Here is an 18,372-nt window from a genome sequence, read left to right on the forward strand (position 1 = left end):
ATAATAGTAAAAAGTCTACTTTGTTTCCTGTTTTAAGGAAATTGTATAAGATGTGGTAAAAACAAAAAATAGAGACAAAAATTTAAGTCATATTTTTGAAATTACAACAAAAAGATGTAAAGGAAATATTTTTACCAAACATTTACTCAAACAACTTAACATCACCATATAATTTGGAACTTCTAGAAAAATCATGAAAAAATATGTAGAATCAGAAAGCTACCACTTCACTAGGGAATTATCATCAGTGTCATCCATGCCAGGGCCATTGTCGAAAATTGAAATCTTATCTTTACCAACATTTACTCTGCCAATAAAAAAAAACATGAGCAGGTGATCATTAGACCCGAGTGTGAGAAAACAGCCAAGAAATCAGGAGAACACCAGATAATTAATACAACTATGTACTTTTAATACTAAAAGGAAAATTGTGATCCTAAAAAACCGAAGGGTCATACCTAATTAGCTTTCTGCTATTTCCCCTTTTAGACCACAAAGCTTGCAAGGAATTATCCTGGTGAATGAATAGCAATGTTAGTGTCTCAATGAGAAGAAAAAAAATTATGAGATTAAAGTCTCTGTTTTGTTAATGATCTCACAATCAAGTCTGCAAGGGCTGTTTGGAAAGAATATTCCTCAGGAAGCAGATGAAAATCTGGCGTGAAATCTCACATATTTTGCATTGCATTTAACACATAACAGAACACAATAGAATCAAAATATCCCTAAACAAGAAGCATGGACAAGAAAATGATAGAAAATCCTAACCTCAAAAGATTTGGACATTTCACTTCTCCCATCCTGATTCAGAAGAAACACAAGCAAACAAGAGTAAAAAAAGACTTCGCAGAGGAAAAATACCTAACTCAAAATTAAAGAAAGTACTAACATGAAGCTGTAAAATGTGGCATTTGTGAGGCTTATAGTAGTGGAAGTCAGTGTGAGCAGGATCTCGCAATGTGAGTTCCACACTGGTCCCGTTCGCAGGATCATGTTATTTTAACTGTAACTAAAGAATCCGAACTTTTAACTCTCAGACTAGTCCAGAACATCAACCTCTGGACTGGTATGGAGGTTTAAGTCCCGGAGAGTAGTCCCGGCATTTTTTTAAAAAGGCTAGGGTGGCAATTCTAAAACAGGGGGTGGGAAATCTAATTCCCAGAAGGAAGGAGAGTGAGTAAGAAAGTGTGTGAGTGAGAGGGAAAGAAACAAGGGAAAATAAAACGACGATGGAGGGAGGAGTGAGTGAGCGATCATACGGTGTTGTACAGCTAAAGAGCCTGCGGTTCAGTACTGTTGGCGAGTAAGAGGTTGACACGTACCAGCATATCGTTTCGGTGACTTGCAAAGGAAGTAAAAGCCGAGCCTACCAATATTAGGTACTTAGAGCATAAAAAAAAATTTCATTTAAATTTTTTTATTACTACATGAGTTTTGTTTTATTACTTTATGAAAATAAAAAGTATAAATAATATGATTAGTGGGAATAGATGAATAATGCTAGGAAGTAGGAACTAAGAACTCATGTTTGGAGCCTTGGAGCAAAATATGCAAAAGTTGCTTGAGAGTTGCTTAAGCACAAGTGACACCATGAGCCCACATAAATAGTGTTAAGAACTAAGAACCTAGCATTTGAAATGTTTTAAGAACTCATAAAGCAAAGTTACTTATATAAGAACTACTTAATTTTAAGAACTAGAAACTCCATGTCAGCCATCTCCAATGCTTAAGAGCCTGATTCTTAGTTCCTAACTTAAGAACTCACATCTAAGAACTAGCATTAGAAATGCTTTAAGAGAAATGATATCTATATACATATGTAAAGCATACTTGAAAAAATGGCATTAAACACATAAAGAAATAACAAATTTCTTTTGTATTAAATACATTAAATAAAAAATTGAAAACTAAACTTAAAACTACATCCACTTTATTATTCACTAGAAATTAAACCCGTTTGCATGGGTTCGTTTTTAGTTATATTTTTAATTTATTTGCGATATTTAAATTTATATAAAAGTAAGAAACTATTAAATGAAAAAAATTAGAATATATAGATATATTCAATATAATTAATTACATTGAGGAAATTCATTGTATATTTGCATTTTTAGTATATTGTGCATAATGTATCATTATACACAACAATAGGTATTTTTTCATTCACTTTGGTGATGTTACTCTAGACAATAAAACATATAATTGACTGTGACAAAATACAGTCATAGTTTAATGACTGACCTTGGTTTTTTTTATTGTCATTGCGTAACAAACTTTTGTGGGAAATTACTATTGGTGCACAATGAGTAAGAGTGTTATATGAGTTATTTGTAACTGAAGAGGGAAAAAGGCATAATAACTAACGGAAAAAAGGGACCAAACTGGTCGATTTCCATTGAAATTGAAATGAGAGTAGTTTTAATTTGATATAACATAAATTTAATTACTTTTTTGGTTTAGAATTGAAATGAAAGTAACTAAGTTTAGTATTTTTTTTCCTAATACCGATTAAGTCATTTCAATCATGTTATCAATTGTGTTGATTTTTTTTATCCAGGTTGATGTAGTTGTTTACAACTGCTAATGACATTGAAGAAGTTCTTTTAAAGTCAGTTTCACAAATATAAAAAGTAGATTTTTATCTAGCTGGACATTTGTTCTCTTTGAAGGATTGAGTTGGGTTGCTTTTTTTTTGGTCCATAATGACAAAATATGACAATATTGAGGAGTGTAAGATTCTTATTTCTCATCACATCTTAATAATATATATAGCCCATCCACCAAAGTGGGTCACATTGCTACATAATTTTCACATGTTTGCATTCTATTGGTTGTTGTCATTGAATTTCCAAATGACATCGTCTAATTGGTCCACATTGTTTAATTTTCATTGGTCGAATTTAATGAGTCAAGAAATCAATCAATAATTAAATAAATCAATAAATTAATCAATAAATAAATTTTCATTTGATGAATTTTGATTGGTCCATTTTGATGACTCAATAAATATAGAAATTAAAAAATTAAATCAAGTTTAATTAGGAATATTCTAAAAAAGATCACACATGTGGAAAATCATCATTTTGTCATTAATCTCATTTTACCCTGAATGTGATACTATCTTTGGAATTAACGGTTTAAAAAAAAGTAAAAATGAAGCATAATTTTTTTTTTAAACTAAAAAGAAGCATATTTTACTAATTCTTTTTTAAATTGATAAATGTGTCACAAACAAAAAAAATTGATGAATGTATACTATACTATGTTCTTGAACGTGAATTGATAGTATGTAAAACTGCTCTATGGTTTTTGCTTTGCAGTTGGAGATGGTTAAAGCCAAAATTAAGACATTAAATTCAAAAGAGGAGGTTGAATCACTCAAGTTTACTAAAAAGCACCTAATTAACAAGGTATGGATGGAAGAAGGTGTAGTTTGCACAAATTTGTTTGAGATATTGTTACTATTTCCGAGAACTAGAAGGTGTAGTTTAGTGCAATGTTGGTCATGCTCCTTCAGTATACTGACAATTTGAATTATTATACTTCATGAAGTTGTTATGAAGAGATGTAGAAAGAATATTACATTTCTTTTCACTTGAAATTGAGGGACCAAATTCTCGGTGCATTCATGACCCCATTGCATTTTTTTATTGTTTATAATTGGTAATTTTGACAAAATCATTGTGCCCTTTTCCAAAATATTTAAATTTTAAATTTTAAAATTGAGTTTTTTTGGAAAAAAACAAAATCGGTGTTTTCTCTTTTGAAAAATTTTAAATTTTCCAAAATTGCACTTGAAATTGGGGCTAATTTGTACTTCAGAGGATCCTTTAAGGAGACCAAGCATGGCTCCTGTCCAGAATCTGGTTTTGGTTTTCCTTTCTCTTTCTATCACCTTCTTCATTGATCAGCAAAGCCAAGCCATGGATCCAAATCCAAACCGAAACTTATCCTCTCCAACTTGGAAGGTACTCACTAACAACGTTTAAATTCTTTCCTCTGATAATGAAGCATTAGTTTTTTTTGTGTGTGGAAGATTTAACTGGTGAAGATTTTCTCATGCAGTGGAAGAATCATGGTCAGACTCAGTGAAATGAGTGATAAATTGGAAAGAAGATAGCGACTCAACCTCTATTGCGTGGTTTGAATGTGAGTCTTTGTTCATCGATTTTCAGATCTTTATTTTCTTCATGTTCACTGTAGTGCCTCTCTGAACTATGATTTATTTCATTTACAAAGCTGCTCAAGATATAACAAAAATGAAATGCTTAGGCAGAGAACCCTTGCTTATCAACGACTCAATTCTTATCATATGTCAATTATGGCCACAGAGTTTTGGGCTTAGGCCCTCCAAAGTATAAGAAAAAATATTATGGCCACAGAGTACATGCCTATGTTTAAATTGCTTGGAAATAGGGCATGTGGTGGGTATGATCAACTACATCAAGAATCAGTGGAGAACTTGGATATGAGAGATTTTGAACTTGACAAAATGAGCCTAGATGACCCAGCTATGGTGATATACGATGATGACATGGCAGATTGGTAGGTATGCAACATTTAATGAAATGAGGTTGTAGCTTGTGGTCCTTCCTTTGATGCATATAATTTGATGTCTCTGCCTTTTGTCTCCGTTGTTGATTTAGGCTGAAGCTTTTCTTATGAAATGACAAGTTTGTTTTGGGACACAATTGCTCTTAATGAGAATGTGCTTGCGTAAATATCAATTGTTAGTATGAAAGTAACTAGGTAATATTTAGCATATTAAAAGAACAGAATAGACAAAATTCTATAAGTAAGTTCATATATTTAAATTACTTCAGTTTCATTCTTGAAAATGTATTTTGTATGCTTACTTAGATTACTTACCATTTGTATCCTTGATGTTCTCCTATATGTGTATGTGTTGCTGGAGCCAGAACACCACTTTCACCCTTATATAACCTATCAAGTTTTGGGAGCCTCAGAGTCAATGGATCAAACTTTTCTGTTTCTGCTAAGAATTATGCAGATTTTCTCTTTGGTAAACAAGATTACAAATTCAGGTAAAATATAAACATATTAATTATTATCTTTTTAGTATTTGATGTCTCTTTATGTTTGTGCTTTTATTTTATTGGTCCTAAGTTTATTCATATCTTTATGTTAATAGTGAAACAATGCAACAATATTGAAGTGTTGATGTGTTTAGGGGATGACATTGAGAAGAAGTTTAATGATTATTAATTCCATAAGCATAAATGAGGATAAATAATTACCCTGGTCCAGTAATTATGGAATATCAAGTTGAGGGACTTGGGTTGTATACCGAATGAGTTTCATTACTATCTTTTATAAAGATGAAATAGGAGATCTTCAGGTTTAATCAAAAGAGGAAAAGTGGATAGTTATGTTTTCATTTGAGACATTTATTGCTCAGTAAGGAATTTTTTTGTCACATATGGCTAAGTACTTGGATCGAGCAAGCATATCTCTTAAACTCATGGGATAGTTTAAGAAATAAAGGATTAGTTTGCAGTTTTAGATATAGGAATCTCCTCAATTTTATTTTGAACAGGATCTTTGCTGACTTAACTATATGTTGTTCACTTTGAATAGAGCTAGACATTCCGGAGCCTCGATGAATGTATCGAAGTTCTCAAAACATGCTACCAGTCTACCAATGTTGTCGTTATTCAACCTCATATATCTGCATATCTTATATCTTATTACTAATTTAGTTTTATGACTTACATAAATCTGTTTGTCTTTTAGGACTTGGTAAGTTGTGAAACTAGGGAAACTAATTTGTTTATTTTTTTCATTGCAGTGGCATCTCCTAAACAGATTATAGAACTGATGCAAGTGGAAGACTTGACTAATGGTAAAGGCAAAAGCCATTTACAAGTGAGTGTGTTTGTATTTAATCAGATTAGAGTATTAGACTACAAATGGTTGATAATATCTTCATTTTCTTTATTTAACAATAATTTAAAACTCTATTAAATCATATTGGCATGCTCACTAAAACTAAGATAAAATATTTAGCTATTGTATATATTATTCTGTTGTAGGCAGTGAAGATGGTATTGTGATGGTTGTGCAAAGGCCAAGTAGCAGAGTTGATGTGGAAAATATGGTCTCTTAATTATGATTTATGGGTTGAAGAGTTGATGTTTTGAAAAAGAGAGAAAGAGACTAAGAAGGGAGTTGTGCTAAAAAGGGAACAACGAACTTGGACATGTGCTAGCCTTATCTCTTAATTTTCATTATGATTTAGTAGGTTTGTCTTATGGATGGTTTGAATTCTGGGTTTTATTTTACAGCATTGTTAATTTTATGATTTGAATCTTGCAATGCCTAAATGATGTTACTCTTCAGCGAGGGATGTTGCCTCTTTTGCATTAGCTACAAAAGGGTGACCTGTGCTGGATGAAAGAAGTTGAAAATGGTAATTGGTAGTTTTTTTCTGCATATTATGTTGGCCTGAAGTGGGATGTTAAAATACTAATGATGGATAAATTTTGTTGTTATTGAAGTTTTATCATGCAATAGTTGTTTTCAACCTAAATTTGCTTTTCTCACAGTTAAATTTTGGAAAATCATTCTTTTAGTTTTACTTTTTGTTCTAGACTTCTTGGTCAAGAAGTTAGATCATTGAGAGGAATTTCAGATATTACTAAAACTTCACAGTTGAGAAGGATGGATGTATATCAAGATGGACAAAACTGCAGTACATTTTATTCTAATGTTTTAGGGTATACTTCTTAATAGTAAAAAGTGAAAAATAAATAAGGAGTGCATATAGGTCTCAACTATAGTTAATTATAAGAATATGAAGATTATGTGTCACATGGATGTACTTACCCATGAACAACACATTCACCGATATGCTTTTGATGGCTCTTCCTTTTTCACCTTTCCTCCTTATTGCACCAATGCTGATGCATTGAATTGGCTAACATATCGAAGATTTCGCCATCCTTCCCCTTTAGCATTCTGGACCGATAAAAAATGTTCTTTCTTATTTTATTATTTTCTTGCAGAGGTGAGCTGACTCAAACTAAGTGATTTGAACATTGTGAGCAAAAGTGCTGGCGCCTTTTATAATTATTGTATTTATTTTGGTTATTGTATTTATCTTTCTAATGATAGAAGACTTGATTCTATGAACTTGTGGTTGCAGCTAAGCTAGGCCTCTCCCTCATCTCCTTCTGTAAGGCTTAGCCTCACTAACAATTATGGAAAATAGTTGTAGTTTTTTGATAGTTATTTTAGTGCTATGATAACTCGAATTTAATTTAATAACTGCTCCAAGTTCTTTTAGAATTCTTGGACTATACATGCAAATTCATGTCATAAAGAATTGCAATTTATGTTCGCTTCCTCAGGTGAATAATGAGCATCCATTGAGTAAGGTCATTGTCGAGTATGCCAAAAAATTCAGAGATGAAGAGAAACCTTCTTTGTCAGAGGGAGAATTCAAAGACGTAAAGAACCATTCTTACTTATTTAAGATACTTATGCTTATGTGCAAATAGAGAAACAACTTGCTTAGGCAACTAGAGTGATATACCATGTGCAGAATGAATAAAGCATAATGAAATTTATTATGGAATAAAGATCTTGTGACTTATTTTTACTCTCATTGTCCTTATTCATTTTCGTCTTTGGGCAAGGCTAGGGACAAGCTTTTCCCAATTTTGGAAACAAAAACAAACTATAAGTTTAGTACGTAGTTTGGGCAGGCTATTTGAGATGACATTCTTTTTTGTAATTGTCTCTACTTTAATAGAGATTTAGTAGAAATCTCATGTTCATCTTGTTGACTTGCAGAATTTAATTGCATTGTAGTCAGTTAACCTTATGGTATTTTGCTAATGCCTTATGAATATTAACAAAGTTTGTACAAAGTAACTTCACTTACTTGCAGTTGATATAAAAGATGACCTTTCACCTTTCTAAAGAATACATTAAATATTGGGTAAATTGCTTTAATCTTCAATGAGATTTATTGTTGTTGCATTTATCTCCCTTCTATTTTTAACAAGACACTAATCTCCCTCATTTTATTGGATACATTGCACCAATTTCCTTGAGGTTTAGCATTATTGTGTTGACCTCCACTAAGATTTATCATTATAACACTTAACACTACTCTATTACTCTAAATGAGACATGAAAGGGAGATGTCAATAAATTTTGCAAAATAGAGGGGAGATTAATGTAACAATGATAAACATAACAATGCAATTTCTCCTTAAATATTTATAAGTTTAGAACTCTAATCTTTTGTGGAAGCATACATGAAATTGTGGAAGATACTATAACCTCTTCATCATTGTGGAAGCAATGCAAAGTTATGAAATTGTCTAAAAACATGCGACTAACCATAGCTGAGACGCCTGATGAAGCAAAAGAAATCAAAGAGTTTGCAGGAGAGCATGATGTTCAAATCCCGCAAGATCTTCTCATCCCAATTAGTCCTGACCAATTAATGGAATTGATTAAATATACATAGACCTGCAATTCTTTCAAGATAGAGTAATATTGGTCCCTACACTGGAGGCTGTTGAAATGATAAACACATGCTTGGCATGATAGCTGCACCAAAACATGAATATCTGAGCTCTGACTCTGCCTTGCGATCAGATGAGGATTCTGAAATCTGAGGTGAGTAGTTTACCATAGAATTTTTTAACGACACTAAAAGTTCAGGAATCCCTAACCACAAACTATTATTGAAAGTTGATATTTCAATCATGCTTTTGAGAAATATAGATCAAACAACAAGTTTATGCAATGGAACCAAGTTAATTGTGGAACTTTGTGAACGTGTTATCGATGCAACTATTACCACAAGAACAAATGCTAATGTCAAAGTGCACATTTCAAGAACGGACTTGGTTCCTTATGATTCCAAATTTCCAATTAAATTCAGAAGAAGACAAAGACAGTTTCCAATTGCAGTATGCTTTGTGATGACCATAAAAAAGTCAAGGACAAATACTATCTCAGGTTGGGCTCTTCCTTCCGATACCCGTCTTCACTCATGGCCAGTTATATGTAGCTCTCTCTAGAGTACGCTCAAGAAATGATCTTAAACTTTGTATACTGGATGAGTCGGGCAAACAACAGACCAATACGGTAAATGTGGTGTTTAAGGAAGTTTTTGAAATGTTTGAAATAGACAACATAATTTCATTTATTTATTTCATTCTTCTCTTCATATATTATTACATGATTGATTTATACACGATTAACTTATTTATAATTTAAAAATTACACACCTATATATATATGAAAACAAATTTATTTATTAATAAATTCCAATATAAAATTCCGTGCAACGCACGGGTTACCGCACTAGTTATTTATAACAGATTATATCAAGAGGAGGTTCATTTTTATAATTTATTACAACGCAGAAGTTGCTTTTACTAGTGACCCCACCTTTTATGATTGCAATATTGATTAATATCATTACATATTTAGAAAATGAACTTATATTAAGCATAAACAAACGGGGACAACGTCCAATACGATGCCTGCAGATAAGCAATTAGGCTTGGAGGCACATCTTTCAGCCAAATAACTTTTGGATAATCATGTATAGCCCAATTTTGAAACAAAATCAATCACTTGATTACTAGACTTCCTAACAAAAGACAAAGCAAAGAAATCAAAAGTCGACACTAATGTCTTACAATATCATTCAAAATAGAAGTAAAATAGGAAATATCATAAGCATGAGAGGGCACGCAACACAAGGTATCAGCCCACACTCTGTCATTCGTCTTTGACATATCTAACTTCAAAGTCATCACCCCATTCCGACTTGAAACTTTCTTCTTCATGAAATGAAAACATTAAAAAGCAATCATAGCATTATTTGTAATGAAATGGTCAGACACAAAAGCACTTATGGTCTCAAAAATAATCTCAAGCAAAATGAGCTTAAGACGATTAGGGATAGTCATAGTTATAACCTTAAACACCACATTACACAAACTGATAGGTATGAAACGAGAGGCATGAGATGTATTTTTTTAGGAATTAGCACGAGCAAAGTGTGATTAAAAGAACCTGGAGATAGAGTGTCATGCAACACCGGGAGGCACAACTCAGAAGTTTCAAAACTAACAATACTCAAAACTCGTTGGTAGAACAAAGCTGGTAGACCATCCTGCTCTCGAGCTTTTGTAGGATGCATCTTGAACAAGGCAGTTTCCACCTCCTTTATGGAAAATAGGCCAGACAGTGCCTGGGCATGCTGTAGAGTAATCCAATTAGCAACCAGAGAAGTAACCTGAACGATTCTCGTAGGGTTATTAATAGACCAGAAAATATATTCTCAATGTAACCAGTCAGCACCAAACTAATTGCCACCTCATCCACAAATTTTGTCCCAAGTCATCGGGGATCTTATCTATGGAATTCCTCTTGTGGTGCTTTGGTGCCTTCCCGTGAAAGAATTTGGTATTTCTGTCCCCATAGCACAACCAATTAGCTCTCGAACGCTAACACCAATAAGCCTCCTCAATCTCAAGTAACCGATCAAGCTCCCCTTCAAGCTCCCAAGTCTCATTGACCACCTGTCCTGACTGTACACTTCGCTATAAGCAGCAAGAGCCTTCTTTTATTCCTCAATCTTCCGCGGTATGTCACCAAAGTGAGCTCAACCCAATCACCGAGAACCCTAGACAAAGAAGCAAGTTTATGAATAGTCCTCACAGAGGATTTCCCCCAAACATGAGAGACCATCTTTGCACACTCCTCTTTGTTCAACCAAATTTTCTCAAAACGAAACATTCTGCGTCTCTTCTTTTTTCTTGTGTCTCCTAATTAAGGCCACAAGAGAAGGAGCACTCCACCAGAATCATGCTATTATCCGATTTAAAATGGTTATGATCAATCGGTTCACCACCTCCCTTATCCGCTACGTCCAACAAATCATTAATTAAAATCACCAAAGCAGATTCAAGGTACACCAGAAGCCGGTTTCACACGTCGAACCAAGTCCCATGTCCTAGGTTTATTAGCCAATCAGGAAAACCATAAATAGTCGAACATTGCATGAGAGAGTTCTGACTATCTATCCGGAGCACGGAATGGATATATGAGTCAAAGAAGCCGAAACCACCTGAATGTCCACCTCAGCTTTCCAAAACAAACCCAAGCCACCCTCTCTCGAGTGACTACTACCATTACAGTCAACCGAATTTTTTTTACAAAACCAGAGTTACGCCACATTTCCAATAATTCAAACAAAAACCTACGCGTCTCCATAAAAAGACAAGACATCAGGATCTTCATAGTGGATGCTGATAAAAAGCCCGCACTGCCTCTAGGTTCCCAAGCCCACGACAATTCTACAATAAGATTTTCATTGGAGAGTCGGGGCTGCCTTGCTCCACCGGAGAAGATGAAATAACCCCATTCTTCTGAGGAGGAGACACCAATCCCAAAATCGTCGTCTGAAGCACCAACCACAACATTTTCCCGAAACCAAAGAATCCCCAGAAAAACCAGTTGCACCCGCATTAGAAATAGTGATTCTCTTTCCAGATTGCATGGTGAACTTCTTTTGTTTCGTATTAACCACTGTATCCCCAATCACCACCTATTTCTCCCCCACCATCTTATCTCAAATTATGAATTAAAATCTTTCTGCTGCTTTGTCGAATTTTTTTTTTCTTTAAACTCGATATATGTAGATAATAAATAACTAAGCTACTAGACATGCAAAATGGGCTTTTTGAAATCTAGTTAGCCTGCTTAGTTTAATAGCCTTTTCTAAAAACTAAAATCTTACTAGTTTATAATTACCGAGTTTACACCTTGTCAGCAACTAGGAAGTTATTAACACCAAAAATTTCTCTATGATTCCACCTAAATTCTTTTTAGGTTCATTTTACGTTCTATCTAGAGGATCCTGAATGTCAGCAGCCAATAGAGCATTGTGCCATAAAGACGCATGGATATTCTGATCAGTATACAGTTATATACTTGAAAATTACCAAAAACATATAATCTCATCCCTCAGTTTTTTTACGCCCTCATCCCTCAGAATTGTTCAATATAAAATAATATTCCCAATAAATAAGTTTGTAGGCCCATCACTAATGTAGTACAATATTTTTGTTTACATGAAAATATGGAAGTGTAATTCAGCCATATGATTGCTAATTTAGACAAATTCTAGGTAACTTTACTTCCCAGTTATCCTTTCGCAGACGAAAACTAAGCATCCATTATATGTACATGCTCTGTTGACCGCCAAGAAAACAAGATAACGAAGAAAGTTTCCATATCAAAAAACTACAAAACTAAGCATCTTTGTTTTACTTTGACAAGTAAATATTGATACTGTTAGGCAAGTGTGAACATTATATAGTTCAGGGCCAATAGTTTTCAGCTTCTTTAATTTTTTCTGGAAGGAGGGAAGGGAAGACATCAAACCAAAACTCAAGAAACTACAAAGTTTTTATTTAAAACAACTACATCATTCAATCAATCAGGAAGGTCAATTTAGTGTTTGGTCTTGGAGGCTCCACAATCTTTAGTTTGAATTCTTTTCTTTGGTCAAAGAGTGCAATAATTGAGCATTTATGTTGAAATTTCATATGAACTATAGCCATGTAAATTAAATTTTGCATTTCTCTATATTTTCGCAAACATTATATATATAGAGAAAATAAAAATTTACAAGAAAGGTCTATACACAAAACATTTTAATATAATTAAATCCTCTTAATTGTATGCGTACTGAATCCTTGCATACAAACTTGCCTCAAGCTTGCTCATGAATCCTTGCATGTATGTGTTTGATCAGTTAAACCCATTAGCTCAACATACCTACAAGTTCTTGTATATATAGCTTGACCAAGAAACATTTAAAAGAAAGAAAAATGGAGTACCAAGAAATAGCTCTAATCCATCAAGTAAAAATATTTCAATCTAATTAATAAAGTTACACATTCATATATAGCATGGAAATCCCAAATGGGCTGCATGCACATGATTGAAATGCATATAAATAGAGATATATATTCTTTCTAATAATCTCTGCCTAATTAAGTAGGTACCCTCATGATTAACTCACTCACTTTGAAACAAAGGCTAGCTAGGCTTTGATGAGTCAGAAATACATATAACTTAATCAAATCAAACTATATGTACAAAAATGATCATAAACAAAGCCCAATTAAAGATCTACATATATAGGGGGAGGGGGGTGTGAGAAAAAGAGAGAGTACATTGATTAAGTAAAGTTCTCACTTCTCATGGCTCTTGTTTAAGGAACATTGAAGGGACAATGTCTTGAAGGAGCCCATATTGATCAGGAGGAAGCTGATGCTGATGCTGATGTTGAAGAAGAGAGTTGTTATTATAGTGTGAATACATGGAGGAGTTTGTTGATGATGGAGCATTGTTGTTGTTGTTGTTATTGTTGAAGATGAGGGTTTGGTTCTGCATGTGGTGGTGCAGAAAGAGATCTTGAGGGAAGTTTGACCCGGCTGTGAGACTGAGTGGAGGAGTGGGTGGTGTGGTTAGCAAAGAGTAGTGGTGTGTGAACATTCCAGCCGCATTCCCTCTTAGCGATGTGGGGACCGGATGGTTGTGCTGACCTTCATACGTTGTTATCACAGTTGTTGGGTCTTGATATGACCTCTCTACGCGTTTCTTCACTGTGCATTTCTGTGTAGTGCACCTGTAGTAGCTCCTGGAATCAATCACACATATGACATAACATTAGTATTCAGTCATCAAATTCCATTTCCCACTTGTTCACATTTGGGTATTATAAAATCAATGAAAAAAAGAATCAATTCTGACAAGAAGTTTTTCTGAGTAGCTTTTAGCCGGGTTTGATCATATGAAAGAAATTAAAATGTGAAATAAACATACTATAAGTTGTAAGCAAATCATAATAGGGTATATAGAGTAGAGTAGTGGTGGATTTGAAAACCTGGTTTAATTTTTCCATTTGGTATTTTGTTTTGTTTTTTATTAATAGGATTCAATCAGGTGGAGTGATGTTTCTGTTGGGAACTTAAGGTGTAATAACTAATAGATGCAGATATTTGTTTCATCAAATTAAGCTATGGAAGTTTCTGTGATTATAACTTCTGAGTTTCTGAATTAATTCTGATGTAAGATAAGTTGATCCAAATACTCTATAAGAAAGTTTGTGGAAGCAATTGCAGATAGTTGGGTGTGTTCTAATTCATATTGTTGAAGGTTTGAACCTTAAAGTGCTGGATCTTTCTATGGGTGCAAAGAAGAAAGAGAGAGAGAGAGAGAAAGAGATATAGAAAAAGAGATTGAGAGAGAGAGAAGTGTTTTACCTAGGGTATGGACTATTCTTAACAGCCTTCTGTCCATATTTTCTCCATCTGTATCCATCTTCAAGGTGATCAACCTCGCTCTTAGTCATGAAGGCAAACCTTGGCTCCTTCTGCTTCTTCTCTCCTTTCTTTTTATCCTTGTTCCTGTAATGATTCATCCATAACAAATTGCAAGAGTTGCACCATTAATATAAGCCTAGAAAATAGATCTTGCCTTCGAGTCAACCTTAATTAATTTAAGAAGAGAGAGGGGAAAGAAACAAACACTTACCCAGAGTTATTTCCTTCTTCTTTGACCTGGTTATTATCTTTCTTTTTCTTTCCTGAATCTTCTTCAGCTCCAGCATCAGAGGATGAGGAAGCAGAGATAGATGAGTTAAGGGTAGTAGTTGCAAGGGTTTCACCACCACCACCACCACCTGCAACATCTCCTTCTGGAGGCTTCTGATTTCCTTGATCAACAGATGAAAAAGCTTCTGATGAGGAAGGAGACAAGCCAAAAGAAGTGTTCCCGAATGGTGAATAATTGTAGTCCATGACTCTTCCTTGCAAACACTCAGTGAAACTCATGTAATTAGGTGGATCATCAAAGGCTTGTGATGATGAATCATGATGATATGCTGAAGGAAAGGAATTAGAAATGTGATGCTTTAATTCACTGTACATGTTAGATCCTCCTCCTGGGACAAGGTCCTGGTGTTCATCAGACATGAAGAATAAAAGGAGAGGAAGCTGAAGAAAAAGACTATGATGAGGTTGTGTGAGACTTTGGAGTCTTATCTCTTGAACTTATTTATGTGTGTTGTGTGTTTATATATATAAAAAAATAAGAAAAAAATCTAGAGGAGGGAAAAAATTAAAGTCTTGGGTTTGAACGGGTAGTTGCCATGGTCACTTTTAAAAGGAGGTTGACAAAATACCCTCCAATGAGAAGACCACAAAGTGCTTTCTCATATGGAAACATTTTCAGTCCATGTTACTTCCATTAAGGAAACTGATCAGTATTAGTTTTGGAGATAGGAGATAGGGGGATTTTCATTGCAGCCTTGGCCTAATACATGTTTAATTTTGCTGAACTAAACTTTCATATTTGAGTTTTGTATATATATTGAAAAAATTGTCAGATGAGTTAAACACAGATGTTTTTCCATGGAATAATATTGTCTCATGTGGAGATTAAATAAATTAAATGTCTATTAGAATTAAGATGTATAAATTAACAACAAAAAAATATGGTTTGCTATAAAAGATAGTACCTACAAAAAAACCTTTCTAAAAAAACACAACAAAAAAGATAGTACCTAATAATACGGTTAGCTATAACCTCATATGACCAATATTCGTTAAATTCCTTCAAGTCTCAAGTCTTTATTAAATAAAACTACAAGAATACTGTTAAAGACAAAATATATACATTATGTTTAAATACAGGCATTGTATAACATTTTCTCTTATATAATCTCAAATTAAATAATATCAGGAAGAATCTTTAACCTTTTGAAACTCTAAAAGTTGACAATGTGATTTTCATTTTTATTTTCTTGACTGTTCAGTCCAATTTGGAGTCTTCTACAAAATAGCATCTCTTTTCAATTTTTTTATAAGCTTCTCTATGTTCTGAAAAAAATAGTTTGTTCTAATCGATTAAATGTAGGCTCAGAACATGAAACCACTAATTAATTATATTTATGTTTTAAAAAAGCACAGTAGAATCCTAGGTGCCCTCACCTGTGTAATTAAAAAAAACTTTCCACAAGGTCTGATTGGAAAAGAACAGTCAAATAATTAAAGCATGGTTGACTCTGGTGTTGATTTTACGTAAGTTTCACCTCTTCACCTCTCTAGCTACTTGAAATATAAATACTTAGTAATAGTGTCAAATTTAATTTCTGAAACATTTAAAAGGAACACAGAGATTAGTTTTATACACTCTCTCCCTTTTGTCTTGGGGAGTGATTTATATATGACCAATTAAGCAATTGTTATGTTGTAACAAAAAAAAAAGCAATTGTTATGTATTAGATGTATAATTGATCCTCTAAAAATAATTTCAAAACTTAATACTTAATTATTTGTTATACATATATGCATTTAATTTTATATAATTAGTTTTGCATTCACACATTAAACACTTCTAATTAATTATATGTGATAAAATCAAAAATGGTTTTCTTGGATTTCCTTTAATTTGTTTATGTACGTAGGGAGACAAGTTATTACTAACAAATTAGTCTCCAAGTCTCATAAAAATTACTTAAATAGGGTGACTCAAATCTCCATAAATTACATACCCTACTAGTAGGTTAGGTAAAAATTAAAATTATTAAAAATATATATTAAATAATATATTATTATTACATGATTGGATTTCGGGTTGGGTCGGATGAATTATTACGAAATCCGATATCCGATTCAAAGATGATTGGGTCGTAATAAAATCCATCCGATTGACCCGTTTGCCCAATCCAACCCGCATTTTTATCATTGGATCAGATTGGGTTGGATGAATTTATTGGGTTGACCTGGCCCATGTGCACCCCTAGCAAAAACCTTTCAAAGAACCCAAGTGCACAAGAATGTGGTAAAAACCTAATAAAAACCTCAAGTGACTACTGCTCTGAAAAGATCTTCTTAAAAATCGAAAAACGGCATATTCTTGTGGAAAAAAAAATCAAAGATAGTACCAAAAGAGTGTGTTTCTTTCAAGAATTAGGAATTTCTTAAAAAACTTTTGAAAATATATATCACATTCTCATCATATTTGTTGCGAGTTTCCAAAAATATTTCTAGCCATGATTATTCCTAGGAAAATAATCTTATACTTTTATTCATGTCTATTGGGATGAATGTCTCCTTTTCTATGTATCTTATGAGAAATGTGATCTTATGTGAGAAAATGAGAATAAATCACGATCGTTAGATCTAATTATGTATGGTCAAAATTAAAACTAATTAATGGTCACATGACCACTTAAAAATGTCATGTGACTTTTTTAAAATATCACATGACTTTACCTTTTAAGCTTGATCATCAATGATTAGATCCAACGGTCATGATTTATTCTTATGTTCTTGTATAAAAACATTTTTCTCATAAGATACATCTTCTATTTTCGGGGGTTTACATTGTTTTATATTAGCACTAAATAGATGAAGGGCTTGTCTAAATTAAAAGCTAAAATGAGTGACATATATAATTTTCAAAAGATGCATGAATTAATGACTTGTTTTTGTAGATCAAAACTGGAACCTATATCTTTTTGAGGTAAAATTTACTACATTTTTATGTTTAAGTCATCGCTAAATCACATTTGAAAAACCTTATGATCGAGAAGGAGATCTAATTTGACCATTTAGAACAATATCTTTCATTTTCAATATGATCTCTTATTATCAAAAAAATATGATCTCTTTCTCACGTATATTTTAAAATTCAAAATCTATTCCACTAATATTAATTATTAACTACACATGTTCTTAATTTACCCTAATAAAGATATCCTTAGATATAATAATTTTTTCCGAAAATATATATAATTTATACCATGAAGCAAACGTTAACACACGTGAGATGTAGGAACTAGGAACTGTGCTAGTCAATGATTCAAACTAAAAATAATAGAAAGTAGAAACTTTAATTTTTGGGAATAATAATAGAAGAGCCTCACACGTGTCTGGTGATTGGCACCGTCATTTGACCGGAGCCGACACACTTCCAGGCACGTGTCAAGACGGTCTGCGGCTTTGCCTGCTGATGCTGCTCCTATGTCAGCATGTGCTATTCTCACTTTTTAAGTTTTTACTACTGTTTAGTTAACGTGTATAAATCTGAAAACATAAATAAATGTAATTTGTAACAGGAGTTTCAACAGAGGTTGTCATTAATGGGTTGCGGCATCTTGTTGCGTTAGTCGTGACCATCATGGAGCTTGGATCATTGGTTTTTCTAGTTTTAAGAGAATTGGAGATGTGCAACCTCTCCTGTGCGGCGTATTGGTGCACAAAAAGTAGTTTGTGAGATGAAGTATTTGAATGTGGTAAA

General features: G+C 33.3%; 2 protein-coding genes across 12 annotated transcripts; one reads left to right on the top strand and one right to left on the bottom strand.

Annotated features, from left to right (window-relative positions):
• The first annotated feature begins 3,778 nt into the window (after window positions 1-3,778).
• LOC130715680 (uncharacterized) lies at window positions 3,779-7,905 on the top strand. Of its 11 annotated transcripts, none has more exons than XR_009011738.1 (6): window positions 3,779-3,968; window positions 4,066-4,149; window positions 4,332-5,045; window positions 5,810-5,886; window positions 6,361-6,430; window positions 7,371-7,905. XR_009011738.1 is itself a non-coding variant. In XM_057565795.1 (6 exons), the coding sequence occupies exons 3-6, from the start codon at window positions 4,527-4,529 to the stop codon at window positions 7,518-7,520; spliced, it is 372 nt and encodes a 123-aa protein (XP_057421778.1). In that variant the 5' UTR covers window positions 3,781-3,968; window positions 4,066-4,149; window positions 4,417-4,526; the 3' UTR covers window positions 7,521-7,905. The 11 variants fall into 11 exon arrangements, 3 of the variants coding, with proteins under 3 accessions (XP_057421778.1, XP_057421776.1, XP_057421777.1); XM_057565795.1 differs by lacking the exon at window positions 6,361-6,430 and having other exon boundaries at window positions 3,781-3,968; window positions 4,417-4,545; window positions 4,920-5,045; XR_009011733.1 differs by having other exon boundaries at window positions 3,782-3,968; window positions 6,054-6,430; window positions 7,026-7,905.
• A 5,014-nt stretch (window positions 7,906-12,919) lies between these two features.
• On the bottom strand, window positions 12,920-15,127 carry LOC130715417 (WRKY transcription factor 28-like). Its single transcript, XM_057565514.1, has 3 exons — window positions 14,602-15,127; window positions 14,331-14,474; window positions 12,920-13,705 (listed from the first exon to the last, which is right to left on the bottom strand). Exons 1-3 carry the CDS (start codon window positions 15,039-15,041, stop codon window positions 13,264-13,266), a joined length of 1,026 nt encoding a protein of 341 aa, XP_057421497.1. The 5' UTR covers window positions 15,042-15,127; the 3' UTR covers window positions 12,920-13,263.
• Window positions 15,128-18,372: the final 3,245 nt, after the last annotated feature.

The sequence above is a fragment of the Lotus japonicus genome, chromosome 4, assembly GCF_012489685.1.
Source record: "Lotus japonicus ecotype B-129 chromosome 4, LjGifu_v1.2".
Classification (NCBI taxonomy): domain Eukaryota; kingdom Viridiplantae; phylum Streptophyta; class Magnoliopsida; order Fabales; family Fabaceae; genus Lotus; species Lotus japonicus.